The following is a 20,637-nucleotide window of genomic DNA, read 5'->3' as shown; positions in this document are numbered from 1 at the left end:
TTATGCACTTTGAATGGCATTGTTTCGTGTTAAAGACGCTCGCTCGAAGCAAAAGAATTTCATATTTGGATATAGTAAGCTACGTTCTTTCATTGGGCGTAATAATTGGAAAATGTTCGTCGACCTGTTTTGTGCCCCTTTAACACCCACGTTTTAAAGTAATATTTGCCTTGTCTTCTTTCCTTCTCGCCATTTTCTACTTTGTACTGCCGCAACCTGTAGATAACAAGATTATAAACGACGCAACAATGAGATAGACGGGCATTTCTCAGCCGGCAATGTGCGTATTTATTTCTGTGCTGGCTGTATCTAATACTGTTGTACTCTCGAAAGCAGTGCTGCATCTAGACACCTTACAATGCATCGCCAGATGCCCTGATGCTGTACCTTTTAGGGTTGCAGAACGCTAATACTGAGGCATTGTCCCGTTTGCCCTGCTTTGGAGAGCACAGCAGCACTAAATAAAGTCATCACACAAATAAAAGAAAATTTTGAGAAAATTTTGAAGCTCTTACACACAAATGACGCTGAGAAATACATCAATAAGTCGTCTATCTCGCAAGAAATAGAATATCTGTCAAAGCTTCCCTACTCTGGTTATCTACAGGTTTCGGCAGTACAAAGTAGAAGGGGAGAAGGAAAAACAAGGGGAATGGAAATGGAGAACCGTTCTCTGTTTCGTCGCGCTCGTATTCTGCTCGATCTTATGGTGAATTCGGGTGGTCATATTTCGTGGCAACTTTTTGTGCCAGATCTGGAGCAGTCATGTTCGCTTGGTCAATGTGAAGCGATCTCGCATGTTCGCGGTGGCGCTTTCCGAGCGATTGTAATTTGCCAGCTAGCACTTTTTTCGCCCGGTCCCGAAACGACCGAGCAGTGGCAACACCACGTAGATAAACGTAAAGCCTGCGCATTGCCTCCTGTCCGTGGACATACGTGTGTAGTCAGAATTTGTCTGCTACTGCGATTCACCGTCCTGCGAATTCAAGAACCCGCAAATGATCGCAGCTCACCTGGAACCTGCGGACCGAAATATTTAGACAAAAAGTAAAGACGCTTTTCAGAAAATGAGTTTTGAGAAAGACTGAGACCGTTTTGCGCTTTATTTCCAAGTTTTCCCATTTAGTACGCGAGAACGTTCAATGACAACTAGCAAACGACGGCGGTTCTTCTCCATGGCCACATCCGCTGAAAGCACGTTCGTGATTGGCTGCGACCGTTGCAAACACGATCCTGATTGGCTGACTCTTAATTGTTACGTCACGTCGACGAGCGCGCAGGCTTTCTGTATCTAGGTGGTGTTGGCAGTGGATTGTCCAACTATATTCCGTGTCGTCACATCCGCTCTGCAAGGGTGGTTATGGCCCACATTGGCTGGCACGTCGAAGTTAAAGCGGGTTAGCAGAAGACGAAACCTGGAAACGAGCGACCGCGACGCCCCTAGCGTAATGCAAAAGAATAATTCCCTGCCACTCATCCCTGGGTGGGAACGGTCACTTGATACAGCGCGGAAAATTTCCGAGTGCGACGTCCTGTTGCCATGAGACGACCACCTGAATTCGCCATTAGTATTCATGAACTACCTCAGTTCCGAACCGTAATCAACTGTTCTTGCTGGACTACTGCTGGCTACGAGCACAAGCATTTTGCCGTGCGAGAACCTATTCACGTAGTATTATAATCCCCGTAGCATTCACGCAGTCGCTCCACTGCGGCAACCTATAGGCGAATTGTGGGTCTCGAGAGTACACAGACGAGAAGAGACCACAGTGGTCTATCCAGACCCCCAAATGTTTTTCCATACCCCCTAACTTTTTCCCAACCTTTTTTTGGTGTGTACTATACTGTTACAATGTAACCGCACCCCCAAATTTTCGCACCACCCACATACCCGAGCTTGCGGTGGATAAACTACTGGACGGAAACAATCCAATGTCGTCGTAGTACCCTAAGGTGGCGTTCAGAAAATGTGGTGTTGATGACATTTTACAAGCCCCTAAAGTTTAATAGTTAATTCAAAATAGATCATCGCGGAGTTTGCGTCGGATGGCTGGACGGTTGCCGGTCCATCTCCTTGAGGGCATTGTAAACTTGATTGAGGAGGACGTTCTTCTGGCCGCAGTCGCCATCGTAGTCGTCCATGTCCACGGTATAGACGGCCACACCACCCATACGCTGCTGCTTGGCGAACAGCACCTGAAACAAATTATACTCTTCTGCGGTCAATGTTTATACACCCGTTAGAGGTTCCTTCCCGTGGTCGTACTGCACTATGCACAGTGGCACTGGACGGGACGTCTTTCAGAGAAACTTATCGTTGAACAACACAGCAAGGAGCTGTCGTGTCAAGAACAAGAACTCAAGAACAAGAGAAGCGGCAAAGGAAACTCTCGCAAACCTTGTTGAGGATGCTGGCCTTGTTATCATATCCAATCCATTGGCTCTTATCACGATTCACGGCGATCTTGCAATCGGCCACTTTGTCATAGAGTGATACCCATATGTCTGCCGTGAACTCGAAACATATCTAAGCAAAAATCCTTTTGTTAGACGCACATACCCCAATTGGTTGTCGTAATGGAGCTGGAAGCACGTTGAACACCAACATGAAAGTGCTACATAGAGGGAAGCACTGACTTTTTAAACTTGTGCTTTAGCATGGAAATAGTGCTCAGGGACCGCTGTGCTGAGTAGAAGTCAGGAGATACGCGAAGAGGACTTCTTCGCTCCACCGCCTGGTGCTTTCCCAGCCAACACCACGGGGGTTTTCCCAGCCATTTTCACGCAGCATTTATAATGTTTCTAGAAGAGGTACCTCAAAATAAGCCAGGACCCCGCGTGTGTCCGTGTAGGGTCCTTGGGTTGAGGGACCTCTAACTGGAGCCCTCAGTTCGTAGTGGGCTATGCTTCGTAGTCGGTACGCGTAGCCAAAGAGGGGAAGTGCCAGGATAACCCGATGCTTGTTGCGCAGTTGACTCAGAGACACCTCGCACAGCTCGACCTAGAAAAGTGTTTTTCGTTATAGGTTCACGAACATATCGGGATCGAAACTCCAGCAGTTTGGTGGACGGTCCGACAGAAAGCGTAAAGGTTCTATGTCGTTTGACCCTCAGTCGTTCAGCCTCAGGTAAACTACAGTTGCGTGGGCAGATACAAAGACGTTTGCTATCACATCACTAGAACGGTGCTTGTACGGTGCTCTACAACCATGGGGACGCGCTAACAGCGATATATATCATTTCAAAGAAAGTTCATGGCGCTGCTTCAACGCCATGACGGCATCGTTCACAATGTCATGAGATTTGCAAAAAAACAAAAAACAAAAAATCCATTTCCCAACATCGCCATGAATATCTATGACTCCCCTTACATTATACTTCCCTGAATAATCTATCCCCTAATAACCTCGAGATGCGTTAGCACACAATACGGTTGAGAAACCACGTGGCAATCGTAGAAGCCTTGTCGAGTGCAAACAAACGATAGGGGCTACACAGTGTGCATTTCTCAGTGTTCTCAACGCACTCAGGCCTTACCAGGTCTTCCTTGAAGATGATGGGCGGCACCGCAACCTTGGGCTTGTCGTCCTGTGCGAACGGGTGCACCACGAGGAAGTCGCTGAAGCTGTGGAAAGATGGGTTAGTTGGCTGAAGTTAGTCTTGAACTTAGTTGGCTGAAGTTAGTCCTGAACTATAAGAGCGAGTAGAAAATACACAGCACGGGACAAGCTCAAACTAAAGCTGCATAACAGCAGGGGGGGGGGGGGGAATCCACGAGTAAGAAAACAATAAACTGCCTGTCAATGTGTCTCTCGCTTCGGGCTCACATACGCTGCCGGTCCGCATAAAAAATAAAAACTGCTTAGGCGAGATCGACAGCTGTCAACGGAAATTCTTGGCGATATCACGTCGTCTGTTGCATCAAAGAATGGACCCACAAATACTCTCACTGAGAAAGACCGTTTAGAGAACTCGCGACCCTCATACAATGGCAGACGCTATTACACTTTCCTTTTCTTCTTTTTTTTTTTTTTTTGCGTTTCTCTGCTGGAATTTAATCTATTATACCGTACCCGTAGAGGGCGTTGATGTCATAGGCGTTGCTCTTCCTGGGGTGGACGCGGACCATAATCTGCAAGCCTTCCTTTCGCAACGTTCTTCGTATCAACTGCGCGACAAGAGGGAACGTGAAATGACATGCACGTGAACAACAACAACAAAAGGAAAAAAAAAAAAATGAAAAGCGAGTGAGCTGACGGCATGTAGATCTCGCGGTCCCGAACTATCCCTTATTCCATCTTCTGGTTTCTTGATGTGAAGCTCCTGTTGCAGACATGACTATGCTGAACTCGGGGAAATTCGTAACCGAAAACCGTTTTGTCAGCAGCAAGTTGCAAGCCGCAAACTGTTCAATTGGAATAATCGCTTCCATGTGCCGGTGCCATTCATGTTTGCATCAACTACGTCTGGATCTACGTCTTACAGTTCATCCTATCACCCTGAACTGTGCGCTTGTAATTGGAATCGCAAAGCGTACACGCCTACAAGACTATTTAATTTAAAAATGACTAAAAACCCCCAGTCCTGGGTAGGACGAAGGATAAAATTGACAAGGACAGGCACTGATCCACCTGTCAATGCCTGTCCTTGTCGATTTTATCCTTCGTCCTCGACCTACCCAGCACCGGGGGTTTTTGATAATTTTTAAATTAAGTACGCACCAACCAGACCAAACACTTGCTTTGTTGCAAGACTATACTTCTTAAACAGATGTACGTGTTCTAGCTCGTGCTTTGTCGGGGCATACCTTCGTGATCCGTGTATACTGCAATTTCTTATGCATGGGTAGGTGATCCCAGTCCAGTTCAACGCCGTCAAAGCCATGCTGGGGCAACCACTGAGCGAGGCGGTTCGCCAGAGAGTTACATTGCATCAGCAGCGTCGAATTGGACTCCTCTGCGCCCCACACATCGTCCACCGGGAGAGACAAGTGCAACTTCAGTCCAGGTGTCGAACTCTTCAGAGCCTCCAAGTCACGTATCGATCGTAATCCTGCGTGTTCATTCATGACCATTACTACCCACTATCTTTCTGCATCTGGTACTTATCATCTGCCCATCAATAAAACCAACGCACTCTCACAAATTGCTTGAGGAAATGAGAACCTGTAGGATCAGTCGATGCCTCGTGCACCTTCAATAGTTATCTCACGCGAAGTGAATGAAAAACTTAGGGAAATGCATGCGAGCGTGACAAATTGACTGTCTTTGAACATAAAGCTCGCCAGATGCTCAAGGGAATCAAACACCCTCGTATTAGCAGTCCGTTCAGTTACACTATTAATCCCCATAACGCATTTAGAACCCTTAAACGTTAAAGGACGTTAAAGAACCCTCAGGTGGGCAAAAGCAATCCACAGACCGACCGCTGTGGCATCGCTCTTGATCTCAGTTGTCTCGCGACGTAAACCACCAATAATGATAATAATAATTATAATTATTATTATTATTATTACAATCATTATCATTTATTATTATTATTATTACAATTATTATCATTTATTATTATTATTATTTATTAGTTACTCGGACGAACTGCACTTGCAACCTTATCTTCCGCATGGACTGCATGAACTCCGTTCACTTTCCTCATAAATGGTACATCGCAGAATGAATGTCGTTCCCGACAGAACATAGATTACTTTTCCAAGGAAACAAATATCCGAAGTATATACTCAAAGTAGTTGTAGAAAGCTAGTGTCTATCTACGAACACTTCAAGGCAAAGGTGAACAATGGGAAGCTGACATACCGCGGTCGTCATCGGGAAAGACGAGATGAGGACCGTCAGCGTTGACCTTCAGGTGTGCGCCCAAGTAAATGATGTGCGTGCAGCAATGGGCGCACAGCTTGTTCAAGTCGTAATCCTTGGGGGGACTTCGCGTGATGCTGGATGAGTTCCAGTAGCACAGCAGCACCGTGGACATAACGCTGGGTGTCTGGCCTGCATACTCTGCGGGATTTCCAGGTGACGATGCCTAGTCTTTCCATTTAAGAGCGGTAAAAAAAGAAAAGGAAAAGAAACTTACGAATTCCAGGACTTTCTGCAAGAGGCGTTTGGTTTAGACACTATGCTATTGTGAACCTTCCTCTGCGAAAATGTGCGATTCTAAAGAACAACGTATAAGGAATCTTCATCAGGTAAAAGAAACCCCCAAAGTATACCTCCGTGCACTTTAGAGGATGTTCTTACGCTTGCTAGAATAATGAAACTCTTCAAAATGCACTGACCGTTTTGACTGTCTGTGGTCATGCCTGGAAAGCACCATGGAAGACAGAACTTTATTACAGTCTGCGCTGAACCTTAACAGCGTGGGAGTAGTTTATAAACACTGCTTGACGAACGGGGTATGCTTACCATGTGTTTCTTGTCCCATTGGTTCAATCTCACCTAGAATAGCAAGAAGTTACGACGTGCCGTCAAACAAAGACAACGAGTTCCTTAGAGATCATATATGGAGATAACCTGTGTTGACGATGTAATATCCGACGGTGCCGATAAGCATAGAGAGGGTGACGACGGATCCTGCTATGCAGGCGAACATGCATGACATCGAATTTCCCGCAGGTGTTTCCTCCGGGGGCCGTACAATTCTATGGCGGGACGGAACGTGTTATGCAGACTCACGCTTTAGAGGTAGCCATTGCCACGAATGATATCGTTATCTGCCCTGATTTGTTGGAAACGGGAGGCGTACGCCTTTTCTGTGACAATTATGAATGGCATAAGTGTCACAAAAAAGGTGTACGCCTCCCGATGGTTGGCTAGGAGTGTGCTATGCGGTGAAGTTCATTTTTAAGAGTGTGGAGAGAAAAGCTCCTCATTGTGGCTTTTTAAGCAGCTTAACACCTTGCAGCCCATTCCGCAGAAGTTCACCAGGCAAGCGCTGCCAGCAGGCTGGCGTAGAGAAGCCCTCTGTGCATTCCGTTAACACTATTATCTAAGTTATCAGACGTTACTTCATTGTCAAGACACCTAGTCTTTGTCCCGTTAATCGTGATAAAGAAAGGCTCGAGTTCAAAACATTGCCGTCGGTTGTGTCCTCCTAGGCAATAGCTATACTGCAATGACAATCTTGTCACCGACAGATCTATTGCTTCGCAGTGCCCTAGAGCTTCCCACAATTGCTCCTCAGTCTACGTGGTCAGGTGTGTGAAACTAGCCCCTGATAATGACAACAATCCGCTGCAATTTCTACTAACGTTGAAACTCACTGAGGAGGGGGCAGCGGGGTTGGCACTCGAAGTACTTCTCTTGGGGGCGACTGTTCGCGCACAGAAAACTCCTCAGTCGCTTCCACGATCTGGACCGCACGCCGTCTTCCCGAAGTCGATGCTCGGGGCTGCATCGGAAGCACCTGAAATAAATGCTTTAGCTGTATTCTGCTCGTGAGAGCCTAGCGCAAGGATGTTGTGTTCTTCCTCTTCTTCTTAAAAAACATTGGTTGCGTTAAGTAGGCGCCCCTCTTTTGACGCACTGAACTCGAGAGTATGACACACCCGGAGCGGCCACTAAACAGCGAAAAGCAACTTTGGAGCGCTACACTGGTGCCGCTTACTGTTGTCTGCTCGTGTAGTTCACAGACGGAGGACACGTTGGTTTAGTTTGAACCTATAGTAACGTTGGAAGAGACGACTACGGTTGCGTCTTGTTTGAAATGCAAATGAAATGGAAAACATGGGGATTGATAACAGACGTCATAGGAGCTGTTTACTGCGAAGACGGCTGCATGGCGCGCGAAGATGTCTGCATTAAAGCACCCCATTTCCTGCGAATAACCGCCGATGTCCGCGTCGAAGTTGTCCACCAATACAAAAGCGTGATAACAGCTATAAAAATATTTCACTTTACTGAAATTGGAGCATTGGTTAACATAGAAAATCCGTATTTTGCTTCCGAGCCAAGGTCGTACTGTCGACTCGCCAACAGGAAATGCGTCACGGAAAATATCAAGCATCCGGGCGCTTGTCGTCTGCTTCGAAGCCCCCATTTCAAAACGGGTGAGCGGGGAGCGGGTCGGAGACTCGCTCAGGCGGACAACGTCACCACAATCAAGAATGGTGTGACATGGGCAGCGCCCTCAAGGGCGACCGAACGAGAGCATGGCAGAAAGCGTGAGGGGAATGAGGCGACCAAGAAGATCGAAGAAGGCGAGTAATGGTCTCATCCAAATGGCGACGAGGAAGATGAGGGGAAGAGATGCTGCGAATACAGTAGAGAAAAATGTTGAGAGGATGAGAGGAGGAAACCGAGAGCGGGAAAGTGTATGTAAAACTTCCGTCCGACGCAAGCCCGACGGGAGGTGGTCCCAGTTCTGCGCCAGCTAAGTGAGGAGGACATAGAAGACCTGCGAAGATGATCAGATGTTTGGAACATGAAATCGAGGATGTTGGAGATTGAAAGCAGAGTTGCCAGCCGAGTGCAAGAAAGAGCTGCCCTCGCAAGTGCGTGAGCAGCATAGGTGGGCATTTTAGTGAAACCTCACTCGCCCTCACCCTCACGGCCCTCATGGGCACACGCCCTCACTCGCCCTCACCCTCACCACCCTCAGAAGCGCATGCCCTCACTCGCCCTCACCCACACGGCCCTCACAGGCACATGCCCTCACCGCCCTCACGAGCACATGCCCTCACTCGCCCTCACCCTCACGGCCCTCATGGGCACATGCCCTCACTCGCCCTCACCCTCACGGCTCTCACGGGCACATGCCCTCACTCGCACTCGCCCCCACGGCACTCGCAAACGCAAGCCCTCACCCATGAGGGCCTACCCCTCATAAGATCTCCCGTGAGTGCACTCACGAGGTTGTGCCCCTCATGAGACGTCCTGTGAGTGCACTCATGAGGTGTGAGGGGAGCCAGGTCAGCGTGAGTGAAGTCACTGGTGAGGCCTGAGGGGTGTGAGGTCAGCATAAGGGGGATTCAGAAATGAGGTCAAATGGCGCATACCAGACCTGCGCAAATTATAAAGGCATCGATGACATGATTCCAGCGACACAACTACCGGCTGTGTGCACTTCAAAGGGCTGGTGTGCCCGTTTTTAGCAATTTCGTCTACGTCGCGCTGGGAACACAGCAAAGCGTCCTGAGCTGACTCATTACTTGATGATATCGTTCCAGTGACCCAACTACCGGCAGGGTGCACTTTAAAGGGCTGGTGTGCCCAATTTTAGCAATTTCGTCTACGTCGCGCTGGGAACACAGCGAAGCGTCCTGAGCTGACTGATTACGTCGTGATATGGTTCCAGCGACCCAACTACCGGCAGGGTGCACTTTAAAGGGCTGGTGTGCCCGATTTTAGCAATTTCGTCTACGCCGCGCTGGGAACACAGCAAAGCCTCCTGAGCTTTGCCCAGGACACTGGGCTGTGCGCGACGTAGACTAAATTGCTAAGCACGTGCACATCAGCCCTTTAATGTGCGCCCTGCAGTAGTTAGGTCGCTGGATCCATATCACGAAGTAATTAGTCAGCTCAGGACGCTTTGTTGCGTTCGCAGCGTGACATGGACGAAATTGGTAAAAACGTGCACACCAGCCCTTTAAAGTGCACCCTGCCTGTAGTTGGGTCGCTGGAACCATATCACCAAGTAATCAGTCAGCTCAGGACGCGTGGCTGTGTTCCCAGAGCGACGTAGACGAAATTGCTAAAAACGGACACACCAGCCCTTTAAAGTGCACACTGCGTGTAGCTGGGTCGCTGGAACCATATCACTAGTGCCTTCATAATTTGCCCACGTCTCGTAAGCGTCAGTTGACCTCATTTCTGAATGCTCTCATAATGACCTCACACCCCTCAGGCCTCACCCAGTGACTTCCCTCACACAGACCTAGCGCCCCTCAGACCTCATGAGTGCACTCACAGGAGGTCTTATGAGGGGCAAAACCTCATGAGTGCACTCACATGAGACTTCGTGAGGGTAAGAACTCATGAGTGCACTCACAGGAGACCTCATGAGGGTAAGAACCTCATGAGTGCACTCACGGATGGCCTGGTCGCGGGCTTGCCCTCACTCACCCTCACCTCAAAGGCGTGAGGTGAGGGTGAGGGGCACTCATGAGGGCTCTCATGAGTGAGTTCGCCAAGCTATGGTTTACCCCGGCGGATGCTACCGCTGCGCACACCGGGAATATTGTTGTTCTTCTACCTCCGCCTGTGGCCGTCTCGTCCAAGGGACTCCAAGTTCCCATGACCCCTTGCGTGCCCCAGGTTACTTTTACGCTTACTTTTGTACTGTTGGCAATACAAGGTCTATTGTTCATTGTGCGTTATACGGTACGTATTTGGGAACACAGTCGTTGCTGGGGAACTCATAGAACACTGACAAAAGCGTGCTCCCGTGCACCTGCGCAGCTACAACGCTAAAAATTGACAGTGAAAAGTACTCGTCGCTTTCAGAGCAGGACGACGTCGAATGAAACGCACATCTGTGAGTGTTGAGAATTCCTTGATTTGCGCAAATAAAGGTTTGGCCAAGTTGTGTACCGTATGTGTGTTATTTCCCGATATTGAGATTTTCATCTCGCTTATTCCATAGAAAAGTCGATTAGTATACAAGGTGTAGGATGCAACTTTTTATTTCTCATCCGGTAACGAAGTCTTTGAGGAATGTTACCAATACCAGCATCTCGTCCTGGTCAGCGGGGAGCAGATTTTTTGCGCAGGCCTGAAAACATGAAGAATGTCACAAACTCCGAACACAAATACTTGTTTTCTGAAAGCTGCGCTAATACGATTATTGGGACTGTTCGGAAAAGTCAGTTTTATTTACAGTCACGTACAGTAGGTGGCGCTCTTTATAAAAAGTCGGAAGCTCCTTTTTTCACACATAGAGGGAATCTGGAGTAAGCGGTTAGTCCTATAGGACTATGAGGAAATGTCCGGACCTCTCATTGTTTCCAAACAAATGACGTCAGATTCTACAACAGCGCCACCACCTTGGTAGACTGGAATTAGTACGCAGGGAAAGATAACGGAATCTCTTTCGTTTCCGTTACAACCTCCGTTACTGGCCCTTATTTCTTTTTGAACCAGTTACCACCATTGTTGCTTTCATTTCCGTTACGTTTCCGTTTCGGTTTTGCGTTTCGGTTCCACCGCCCCACCTCCAGCTTTTTTTTTTTTTGCTTTTCTTTAAAAAAAGACGGTTGAGACCGTGACAAAAGTTAATCCTTTTACAATGAAGTCTATTTTGAGGACTCCAGGGATACATGCATACAAAGACAACGTTTATTCAAAACACACATATATAGGTACGTGATTTATGTGAACAGCTAATATGAACATGGCTTCCAGGAATGTTACTCACGCTTGCAACTTCCAGGTCACCATAAGCCCAGGGGAACTATGATTCTTCTGTTTACTGTATACTACTTACTTATATGCTCGAGTTTGATAGTTCATTTTAGTTTTCGTTTTTCAGTTAATTTTAGTTTGCCTCATTGAAGTTTATTCCATAAATTTATCTACATGATGTGGTGAAGAATTGCAATAATTCGGGTCATGCGGTACCCGAATTATTACCGGAAATTATTGTCGTTTCTGTTTCAGGTATTCTAACTGTGCGATATCCGTTTCCGTTTCTGATAATGTTACCTGCTATATTTCCGGTATAATACCGTTTCCGTTTCTGTTACCTTTCCTTGATTAGTAGAACAAACAAATTAACAAGTAGCAAGAAGGTCATATTAAAGTGTAGCATTTTATCTGCGAATAATTTGATATAGCTTCTTACATATTATTACTTGTATGACCTTGTTCCGCTCCAGTTTCTGCGCCTTCTCTAAAGATGGCTACGGGTCTCTTTCATGTTTGTGACCCGAGGAATTCGGGCATCTCTCGGAGTACACGTGGCGTTTCTCCACAAAGCTTGCGCGAACTCTGTCGTACTAACAAACCACATTCCGCACAGGACCACAACATTCACTTTTGAGACAAAGCAGCCCTTGGGTGGGAGCCTTTTATTTCCGTGATGGACTTGGAATGCGGAGCATGCTGAGAAAAGGTGTCTCAGAACGCGAACTCACTTGGGTGTACCTATTACAAAGAAGCGACCCGTGAACCACCCGAAGGCCACTCGCCAGAGGTATATATTCCCAGCTCGCTTTCGTCCAACCGTGTTGAAAATACAGGCACTTTCGTCGCGAAGCATGATTTGACGCTCGATCTAGGTGTGCGCCACCATTCTGTGCACGTGCAGCATGGTCGCCATATGGCGGGCTAGTCGTGATGAGCTGCTGGGGTAGCCGATACGAAACGCTCTCTTGCGTCTTCGTTTAAGTGCCATCATGTTTGTTATTAAATGACTGCGTCAGACTCACGTAATATTAGCGCTCAATTTCCGTGGGAAATATAAGTGTTCTTGAACGACATACTATCCTACTATGAAGTTTGCGCAGTTTACGTGACACGATTGGTGGTCCAGTTTGCATTCTGCGTACATTTGGCTTACCCCAAAAGACTTCACAGCATCGTCCCCAATGAATCTGCCTTCGGCTAACACCCCCTGAAAATAGAAATGCCTGAATTAAAAGTGTCACGAAGGAAAAAGTCATTGTACTCTATGGCTCACTGCCAAACACGTGCGAAATGCGATAGCATTGCAGCTGACAAACCAATGCATTGCTCACAGTTGTCAGGGGTCTCGTGCAGAAAATGGATGTCACCTGCAAACGCGTTCATTTCCTGTGAGCCATGTACTGCTTGCGACACGGTTGTCTGAACACAGCTCCCCGTGGTTTATCCCATCTCAAATCTCGAGGCGTTGCAAGATCATTTATTTCGAGCGAGAAACACGTGCAGCATATGGTCCACCTTTAAATACAATATTGGAAGTACGTATTCGATGGGAATCAAGGAAATATGGACTGCAGCATTACTGCAGGGCGATTTCAGACAACCGCGTCGCGAGTAGTACTCTTCAGTGCACATTTCTAAACATCTGGCCGAGAGTAATGCTTTGTTTGCACGGTTTGTGGCACGCCCTTTCCTGGAATGCTCGGCAGAACGCCACGTACATTCCTCATATTTGGCCACCGCGTGTAGGAATGACGGCATATCTGTGAGCGCTTTACTCTAGTTCACGATGGCTATACTACATTGCAGCTATAGGGCTGTTGCAGTGAAGTTTGCACAGCGCCATTTCGGGCCCAAACGGCCGCGGATCCCAACAGTAAGGAGTTCCATCAGCGGGTTTTGCATGGTGTGTCAAACGGTACGGTGCCAAGGAAGCTACAAAATCTGTAGGAAATCAACAGAAAAAGGGGTGCTTCTTGAAAAGCGCGAACAACTCGAAACCGTGTACTTGAAAGTGCCGCGTCGTCTGCTAAACTGGGGCGTGTTGCATGATTTGGGGCGCTGATGTTGCTGCTCACTCGCGCCACCTGGCCCAGAGCAACAGGTCCATGCTTGCGCGAATGCCCCGCAGCATGCCTCCTACGCTGTTAACTCTTCGGGGTCCGTGCCCATACGGCGTGAACGACATCACGGAGAAAACCACTGCGCAGACACTAGCCGCGTTAACTTGAATACGACACAAGCATATCGAATCCAGTTGCCGAATCGAATTCGCCCATGGAAACGGGTCGATTCGCTATAGGAGAGCGTATCGCATTCAACCCCTCTAAACAGATGTGGATCGAATCGAGATGGTGCATACGCATCCGGATGGTGCGAGATGCACGTAGAGGAATGAAGGGAGGATTATGGGAAGTGTGTCTGTCTGTGCGTGAGGGGGGTGGGGGGACGTTCGCTGCGGCTCAGTTGCGTCGCCTGCTACTGCCAATCAGGTTGACAAATGGCGATATTCCGGAGTTCCCAGCCACACCCCGTTTCGGATGTATACGGGCTAGTCTACACAGACAGGGGCAGCAAGGCTCTACAGCGGAGTTCATTCTGAAGTACGCGTGGACATGCGGTGCAGTCTTCAACCTCCACTACACAGTCCACAGTCCAGTGTCCACAGCACAGTCCACTACACAGTCCACTCCAGCTATCGCATCTTCCGGTCGTCCTCCGTCGGTGCAGCCATCCATCGGACGCGGATCCAATGAACCTCTGCGGTAACCGGTCCCTGCGGTAGCGACGTCCCTGGCAGCCCATAACATACAGGCAGTAAAACCACGCTCTAAACCCTCGTTTGCGCTTACGCCTCAATGTTTCCCACCATGCTTCCCACACCAGGTGTGGGGCAGCTCACCGTGAGCTGAACGGGCCTATTCACCACACGTAGCACCGGTAGCGGCACCATATTTACAGAACTGCGCCTCCAACTTTCCAATATGACACGGCTGCAGGCCCTATGCTGAACTGAACATACTGTTCGCTATCGTTATTATTCGAAGTAGGCGCGTTCCAATCGTCACGTCACGGCACGTGAAAACTGTCCCGGTAAGCTGGAATTTCGAAGAAATTGCGCGACTGGTCATTGTACGAGAGCTCGATCGTGACGAATCACAGCGAAGCCCCCCCCCCCTCTAACATCACCCCCCACCCTTATCGCGCGGTACGAAGTAATGAAAATTTGAGCCCCGGTCTCCGTGTAAACGCTTTCTGTCCCGTTTCGTCTCGATTCGATGCGCTTGTGTCGTGTTCATGGAGACGCGATTACTGAGCGAGCGCGCCCGTAACAGCGTTTCTTCTCAGCACAGGAGACGCGGCGCACGAGGGAACCTGGGTGCCCACCTCTCCTTCTGGCTACAACCAAACTGACGCGACACGCCTTCAACGATGCTTCCAAAGTGCGTTAAAGGGACGATCGCATCCAGAGACCCATCTGCGAAACCGATATGACTATGAGATAAACTGATGTTCTGAGGCTGGAACAACATAGAAGGGACAGATACAAACAAAGCCTCAAATTGCCTGAAATCAACGATGAAAGATGAAAGTCACTGAGAAGGTTAGCCAGCTGTAGGGATCGAACCCACATCTTCTGGATTACCGGTCCAGGGCTCTACCAATTGAGCTAAGCTAACACGCCTCTCCAGCGACTTTCGGGGTGCGTCATCTCCCAAGCAGCACAATGTACTGAAAGTCGAGTGCAATAGGGGTTAACGGTATGTGTCTTATCAATGTTCTTTAGCTTCACGAGTCTGTTCAAGGCCTTACACCTACCCGTCCACCCCTATTGCACTCGACTTTCAGTACATTTTGCTGCTTGGGCTGAAGGGACGACAAACCAGCCACTCACTCTCACTCACCTTCCTTTCACTCTTACATTTTTTGGTCACTCATACACACATTCATACGACGGAAATCGACGCAAGCGGCACCTGTTGAACAAGAGATAAACTGATGTTCTGAGGCTGGAACAACATAGAAGGGACAGATACAAACAAAGCCTCAAATTGCCTAAAAAATCAACGATGAAAGATGAAAGTCACTGAGAAGGTGTTCGGCATCGACCGACAATGTACCTCGCTAATTTTTTCGACCGAAATGTGCTTAGATTTTAAACAAACGAAGTTCTAACATCCGCGCTGATTCCGAAGCTGTAGAGGCGTGACGTCACTCCCTAAGCGGAGGAGTGAGAGGGCGGAGTCCAGAGGAGAAAGGCGGCGTCCCGACGCGGGAAGCCACGTAATTCTATGAAACGCCCGCCCGGCCGCTGCATTCCATTTCTCAAGGCCGTGCCCTCATTGGTTCTTAGCGAGTGACGTTTTCTCGTTTTCGCAGAGGGCGAATTCCGGCATACTGTCATCATCCGGAATCTGCTCTTTTCATGTATTCCATCGCATAACAGTCAAACAATGCCTCTGTTTCGCGTGGGGTTTTCAATACTGTGGTCGGTGGTCCACGAGGAATAAAATGGCAGTATAGTTTCGAAATCGACTGGAACGGAAGCCAGCGTGCCTTTAAACGAATGTCGCCGTACTTAAAAGGCACGTGTCCATGAGACGTTACCTTGGGATTCGTGCAAGGACGTTGTCATCGAATGAATGAAAGACAACCCTAGCAGGTTATTTGCTGTGGTGTTTGTCTCAAAGAGAGTTCTCGTGTAGAACTGCGAGGTTCTCCGTACCGGAAAAAGGATCTCCAGTAACTTGAGGTATTTCTCCAAACAGACCCAGAATTCTTCTCGCAGCTCTTGTAGAGTAGCCTAAAGGAAACGATAAATAATTCTATTGGGTGTACCACGCAGTCTGGGGCCCTATTCCGAGCCGCGGGCGAGCGCCAGCGTAGTGTCGATAGAGGGGTATCGGTAGAAGGCGATTACAAGCACCGGGAGCGACACCTTCCAGTTTTGGTATTCCCACGTCGCTTTTAGCGACAAAGCGCTTGGTTTGTTGACTGTCGTTAGACGTTAAGACGTCTGAGAACGAGACGCTGGGCTCTCACCCAATAGCGCAGCAGGTGGAGAATCACGCGGAATGCCCCTTGTTTTGGAAGCAGACGACGGTGCTTTGACGATGGAGAAGAAGTCTCGCGCTTCTTGCTCAACGCACGAATAATATGAAACGGTGTTGCAGTTCATGATCGAGCACCGCAATTTATTCACGGGCATTTTGCTGGCAGCCTTCACGCAATTAGACAGGCAAAGGGAGTGGGCAGAATTAGTCGCGGTATTAAATCGCCGGCTAATGAGCTGTCAGGACAGTTGGCAAGCGGAGCAATGTAAGCTTTACGCAGAGCTTTGTGTAATCAAGTTAAAATCCGGGCGGGTTGGTGATCCATTCTAAAAACGATAAAAAAAGAACGGTGCAAGGGGACAACGAGAAGGAAGGGAGAGGGTATTTTTGTATTATAAGCGGGGATGCTTTGCAAATAAAAGTCTTTGGTTGGCAGTCAGTGCTGCGTTTCTACCGTCTTTTTTTCCTTTCATTGCCCTTGCACTCGGGTTTTTTTTTTATCGTTTTTATGTTAGGTTAGGTTGGGTTGGGTTGGGTTGGGTTGGGTTGGGTTGGGTTGGGTTAGCACGATACACCCTTGTGTGTTGTTCTTAGAATCTTGACATGGATGATAGTGAGGTATAGCCTCCGCGGTGAAGCAGTTTCACGAAAGACGTCTCATTTGATAAAAACGCGTTGTCGCCCGATCTAAACACGGGCGCCAGCCGTGGCGGTGTCGATAGGAGCCACGCAAAGTAACTTGCAGCCATCTTGACAGCTCTGGCTCCTCTTAACGACAGTACGGCCCATCATAACGACAGGGTCGAGGCCTTTGCTCCCGTGAGCGACACCGTTGTTTACGGACGACGCGTTTGGAGCGCAGGGAATACCAAATTCTCATCGCTAGCGTTACGTTGCGTCATATACCACGTCCGCTCGCTCCCGAACGACACGTTCGCGCTACCGACACGGATCAGAATAGGGCTGTTGCAGTGAAGTTTGCACAGTGCCATTTCGGGCCCAAACGGCCACGGATCCCAACAGTAAGTAGTTTCATCAGCGTGTTCTGCATGTTTCAAATGGTGTGGCGCCGAGGAAAGCTACAAAACCTGTAGGAAATCCACAGAAAAAGCGGTGCTTCTTGAAAAGCAACTCGAGACCGTGTATTTGAAAGTGCCGCGTCGTCTGCTAAACTACCGAGTGTTGCATAATTTGGGGCTTTGACGTTGGTGCTCACTCGCGCCACCTGACCCAGAGAAACAGGCCCATAGGGCCCCAGGTATCGTGTGAAAATTAACAGTGTGCAGGATGAAGTATAACCTTATCACCTGAGAGCGATGATAACGACGACGATGATGATCAATGCTATCATAACCAGTAAACTGACAGAAGTTAGTTTACGCGAGCCCGATGCCTTGTGCTACCCGTAAATTTTTACCTCCACCATAGTGGGCGCTCTGTGTCCCCTGTATGCTCCCACTGTGGCCAGGATGAAACGGCCCAACACTTCCTGCTCCTCTGCCCTCATTAGAACCGTCTCCGTCTGTTTATCTTCGCTGCTATCCCTGGGAGCATCTCATACCGAGCTGTGCAATAGGTCTGTGGCAGCAGGTCTCGTGTATCTTACATCCTTCTCTCGAACCGATTTTAAACGCTTTCTCCGTGCTCTCTCACACGTACACGCATACATCCCCAAATATGTACGTACTTATGTATGCTACATACGTCAGTTGACATCTCCGTTCACGCTGTTATAGATTAAAGAACGTAATTCCAACCAATTGTCCTGGCCAATCTCCCTTAGTGGCTCGCGGCCATCTTTTCAGATGAAGAAGAAGAAGAATGTTCCGTGACGGATTTCGGGTGATGCATCTGGTAATCCGAGCGAGAGCGTCCAGGTCCAGTGCACGTTGTATTGGGGGAGTCGCTCTGGGACAGTCATCACCCGAATTTTTCGGACGATCTACCGGCTCTACAGCTCTTCTACGAGGCTCGCTCGCACTCGCTACGCATTGTGCGTTCGTGAACTTCCGACAGCGTCGTTAGCGTCGTCGCTCACTTTTGTCTGATCACAAGCCTTTTCTATAACTCGAAGCCTCTGAAAGTGAACAATGTTATTTTCTACAGTTTTTGTTTTGTACAACTTCGATCTTCGAAAGTGAACACTGGGTACAGTGAGACACGAGGACAGCGTGACAGCAGGAAAGTGGACATAAGGGCAGTACCTGCAGGAACCGTGACGCAGTTTTTATCTTTTATCGCCTTTCTTGGATTGAGAAATTTGAAAGTGAGATTTTAGCGTACATCCCGGGTGCTCGGGTGAAACCTGCTCTCATGCAAGTCATTCATGTCAGGGCCTAACAATACACTTACGCACAGTTTCCACATAATTAAACGATAAAGCTGTTCGTTCTTCAATCATCCTGCAGTTTACGCAAACGGAAGAGCACTAAAAGGAGCCGGGAGCGAGTGAAACAAGTACAGATACCGGCGTTCCTGTCCATCTCTCGTCGCACAAGGGAGACCGAGCCTCTGCGAGGGCTCGTTTCGTTCCATTGGCAAGCGCGCGATCTGACAGGCATTCATTTTTAGAGGAGGCGTTGCACAAGCATAGCCTGCGAGAAGTAGGTCACATTTTCCTCTTTGTCATTCACATTATCGGTGCCAATTGAACTTTCATCGCTAGGGGAAGATGGGGTAAAATGGGGTACATAAGGGGAAAACGGTAAAAGTTGTCACTACGGAAATGAAGGAGAAACTGGTGGAGTCTTTACTTCAGTGCACGCATTTATCCCTCTGCTATATGCTGATGATTGCACGGCAGCCAGAACAATCCCGGACGGCACATTCAATGCATTTACTATAGGGGTATAACAAACGTCCCATTTTGCCTACCCCAATCGGGCAAAACGGAACAATGGTACGGGGCCGAATGGGGAGAGTTCACGTAAGGTACTCATGAAATTGATAAGTACAAAGTATTGCTTCTTTTATTCAATTTGAAAACTGCCCGTGTACTGTGAGCAACACTACATCGTACCGCAAACAAAGCAGACTCAGCTGAGACATAATAAGCCGTTAATATGAACCACAAAAGTCACACACAACATCATCGCCAGTTTCATCGGTGCCAGCGCAGGAACTCACTCAGCGCCGGTGCTCACGTTAAACGGATGCTGTATCATATTCCTTTCTGCGAGCTCATACGCTAGTCTCCGGACTTCAGAGCCTCGTAAACCCAAAGAATAAGCTCCCCATTTCATAGATGTACGTGGCCAACTCTTCCTCTAGTTCAAGAGAAAGTACAGATGTTACCGATGTGCTTGACGGAACCGAGGGCCTTCTTGTTTGTTTCACGAACGGTTCTACGGTGGTAAGCACGATCATCATCATCATCGGCGTCAAAAGAAATGTCTTTTCTTTACTTTTCACTATTTATTTTAGTGTCCGTGAACAAATATTTTATTTTTGGCACGGTGGCAAGGCACGCAGACACATTCAATTATCTCATTGTATGTGGTACTCTCGTGGTACTCATACTCACATTCTTAAAAGGGTCCGCGTACCCGTAACACAACCGCATCGTGTAACACATCAGTGGAAGGTTCTGTAAGGCACGAAATCAAAGCACGTCCAGCAAGTGTTTATGACGACTTGTTACGTTATCAAAAGTCGTTTGCGCCATATCTTGAACAGTCGAGAAAAACAAGTTGTCATATCTTACACGATATATTATGTCTGCCTTTATGTTCATATTGATCAAGGTATTCTTGCAAGCCATTATGAACGACGTTGCAACTCTGGCGCCCCTTGCCTTGGTCATAGGATCTGTTGTGCAAACACAGACAACCATATCAGCCCTCCGCTGAAACGTAAACGGACACCTGAATTCCCGTTGCTAGTACCTTGACGTATAAAGCACAAAGAAAAATTTGGCCTTCAATAAAATTTCACTACTAAACGAATATCCGAAACGAAATAACGAAATTCCGTGTGGGCTTGTAAGTATCGTTTATATTATCGGGACAACCTGGAGCCTACAACTAAAGCTCCAAGTAAAACGTAACGTGAGCTTGCAAAATACGTCTGAGGCTATAGATGTCACTTTCAATGTGGATAACAAACCGAATTCTGTCATATGTGCATGAATCACTACATCGGTACGGCCCAGCGCTAGAAACCACCACCACCACCAAGACCTCCCTCAACATCAACAACAAACAAAAAAGCACACAAGAAGAAACGTTAGGCCCA

At 48.1% G+C, this 20,637-nt stretch overlaps 1 protein-coding gene and 1 long non-coding RNA gene across 4 annotated transcripts; both read right to left on the bottom strand.

Annotated features, from left to right (window-relative positions):
* Positions 1 to 1,979: 1,979 nt before the first annotated feature.
* LOC135398176 (chitinase-3-like protein 2) lies at positions 1,980 to 7,467 on the bottom strand. Of its 3 annotated transcripts, none has more exons than XM_064629603.1 (12): positions 7,273 to 7,467; positions 6,524 to 6,651; positions 6,416 to 6,448; positions 6,289 to 6,312; positions 6,087 to 6,101; positions 5,810 to 6,010; positions 4,807 to 5,051; positions 4,073 to 4,167; positions 3,537 to 3,624; positions 2,816 to 3,001; positions 2,399 to 2,527; positions 1,980 to 2,196 (listed from the first exon to the last, which is right to left on the bottom strand). In XM_064629603.1, exons 1-12 carry the CDS (start codon positions 7,404 to 7,406, stop codon positions 2,026 to 2,028), a joined length of 1,449 nt encoding a protein of 482 aa, XP_064485673.1. In that variant the 5' UTR covers positions 7,407 to 7,467; the 3' UTR covers positions 1,980 to 2,025. The 3 variants fall into 3 exon arrangements, 2 of the variants coding, with proteins under 2 accessions (XP_064485673.1, XP_064485674.1); XM_064629604.1 differs by having other exon boundaries at positions 7,261 to 7,331; XR_010424022.1 differs by lacking the exon at positions 1,980 to 2,196 and having other exon boundaries at positions 2,440 to 2,527; positions 2,638 to 3,001.
* An 8,642-nt stretch (positions 7,468 to 16,109) lies between these two features.
* On the bottom strand, positions 16,110 to 20,197 carry LOC135398175 (uncharacterized). The gene is made up of 3 exons (XR_010424021.1): positions 20,108 to 20,197; positions 19,928 to 19,990; positions 16,110 to 16,154 (listed from the first exon to the last, which is right to left on the bottom strand). It is a non-coding gene; the product is annotated as an uncharacterized LOC135398175 (long non-coding RNA).
* Between the last annotated feature and the right edge of the window lie 440 nt (positions 20,198 to 20,637).

The sequence above is a fragment of the Ornithodoros turicata genome, chromosome 6 (assembly GCF_037126465.1).
Source record: "Ornithodoros turicata isolate Travis chromosome 6, ASM3712646v1, whole genome shotgun sequence".
Taxonomy (NCBI): domain Eukaryota; kingdom Metazoa; phylum Arthropoda; class Arachnida; order Ixodida; family Argasidae; genus Ornithodoros; species Ornithodoros turicata.
This window is presented reverse-complemented; position numbering and strand designations above follow the sequence as displayed.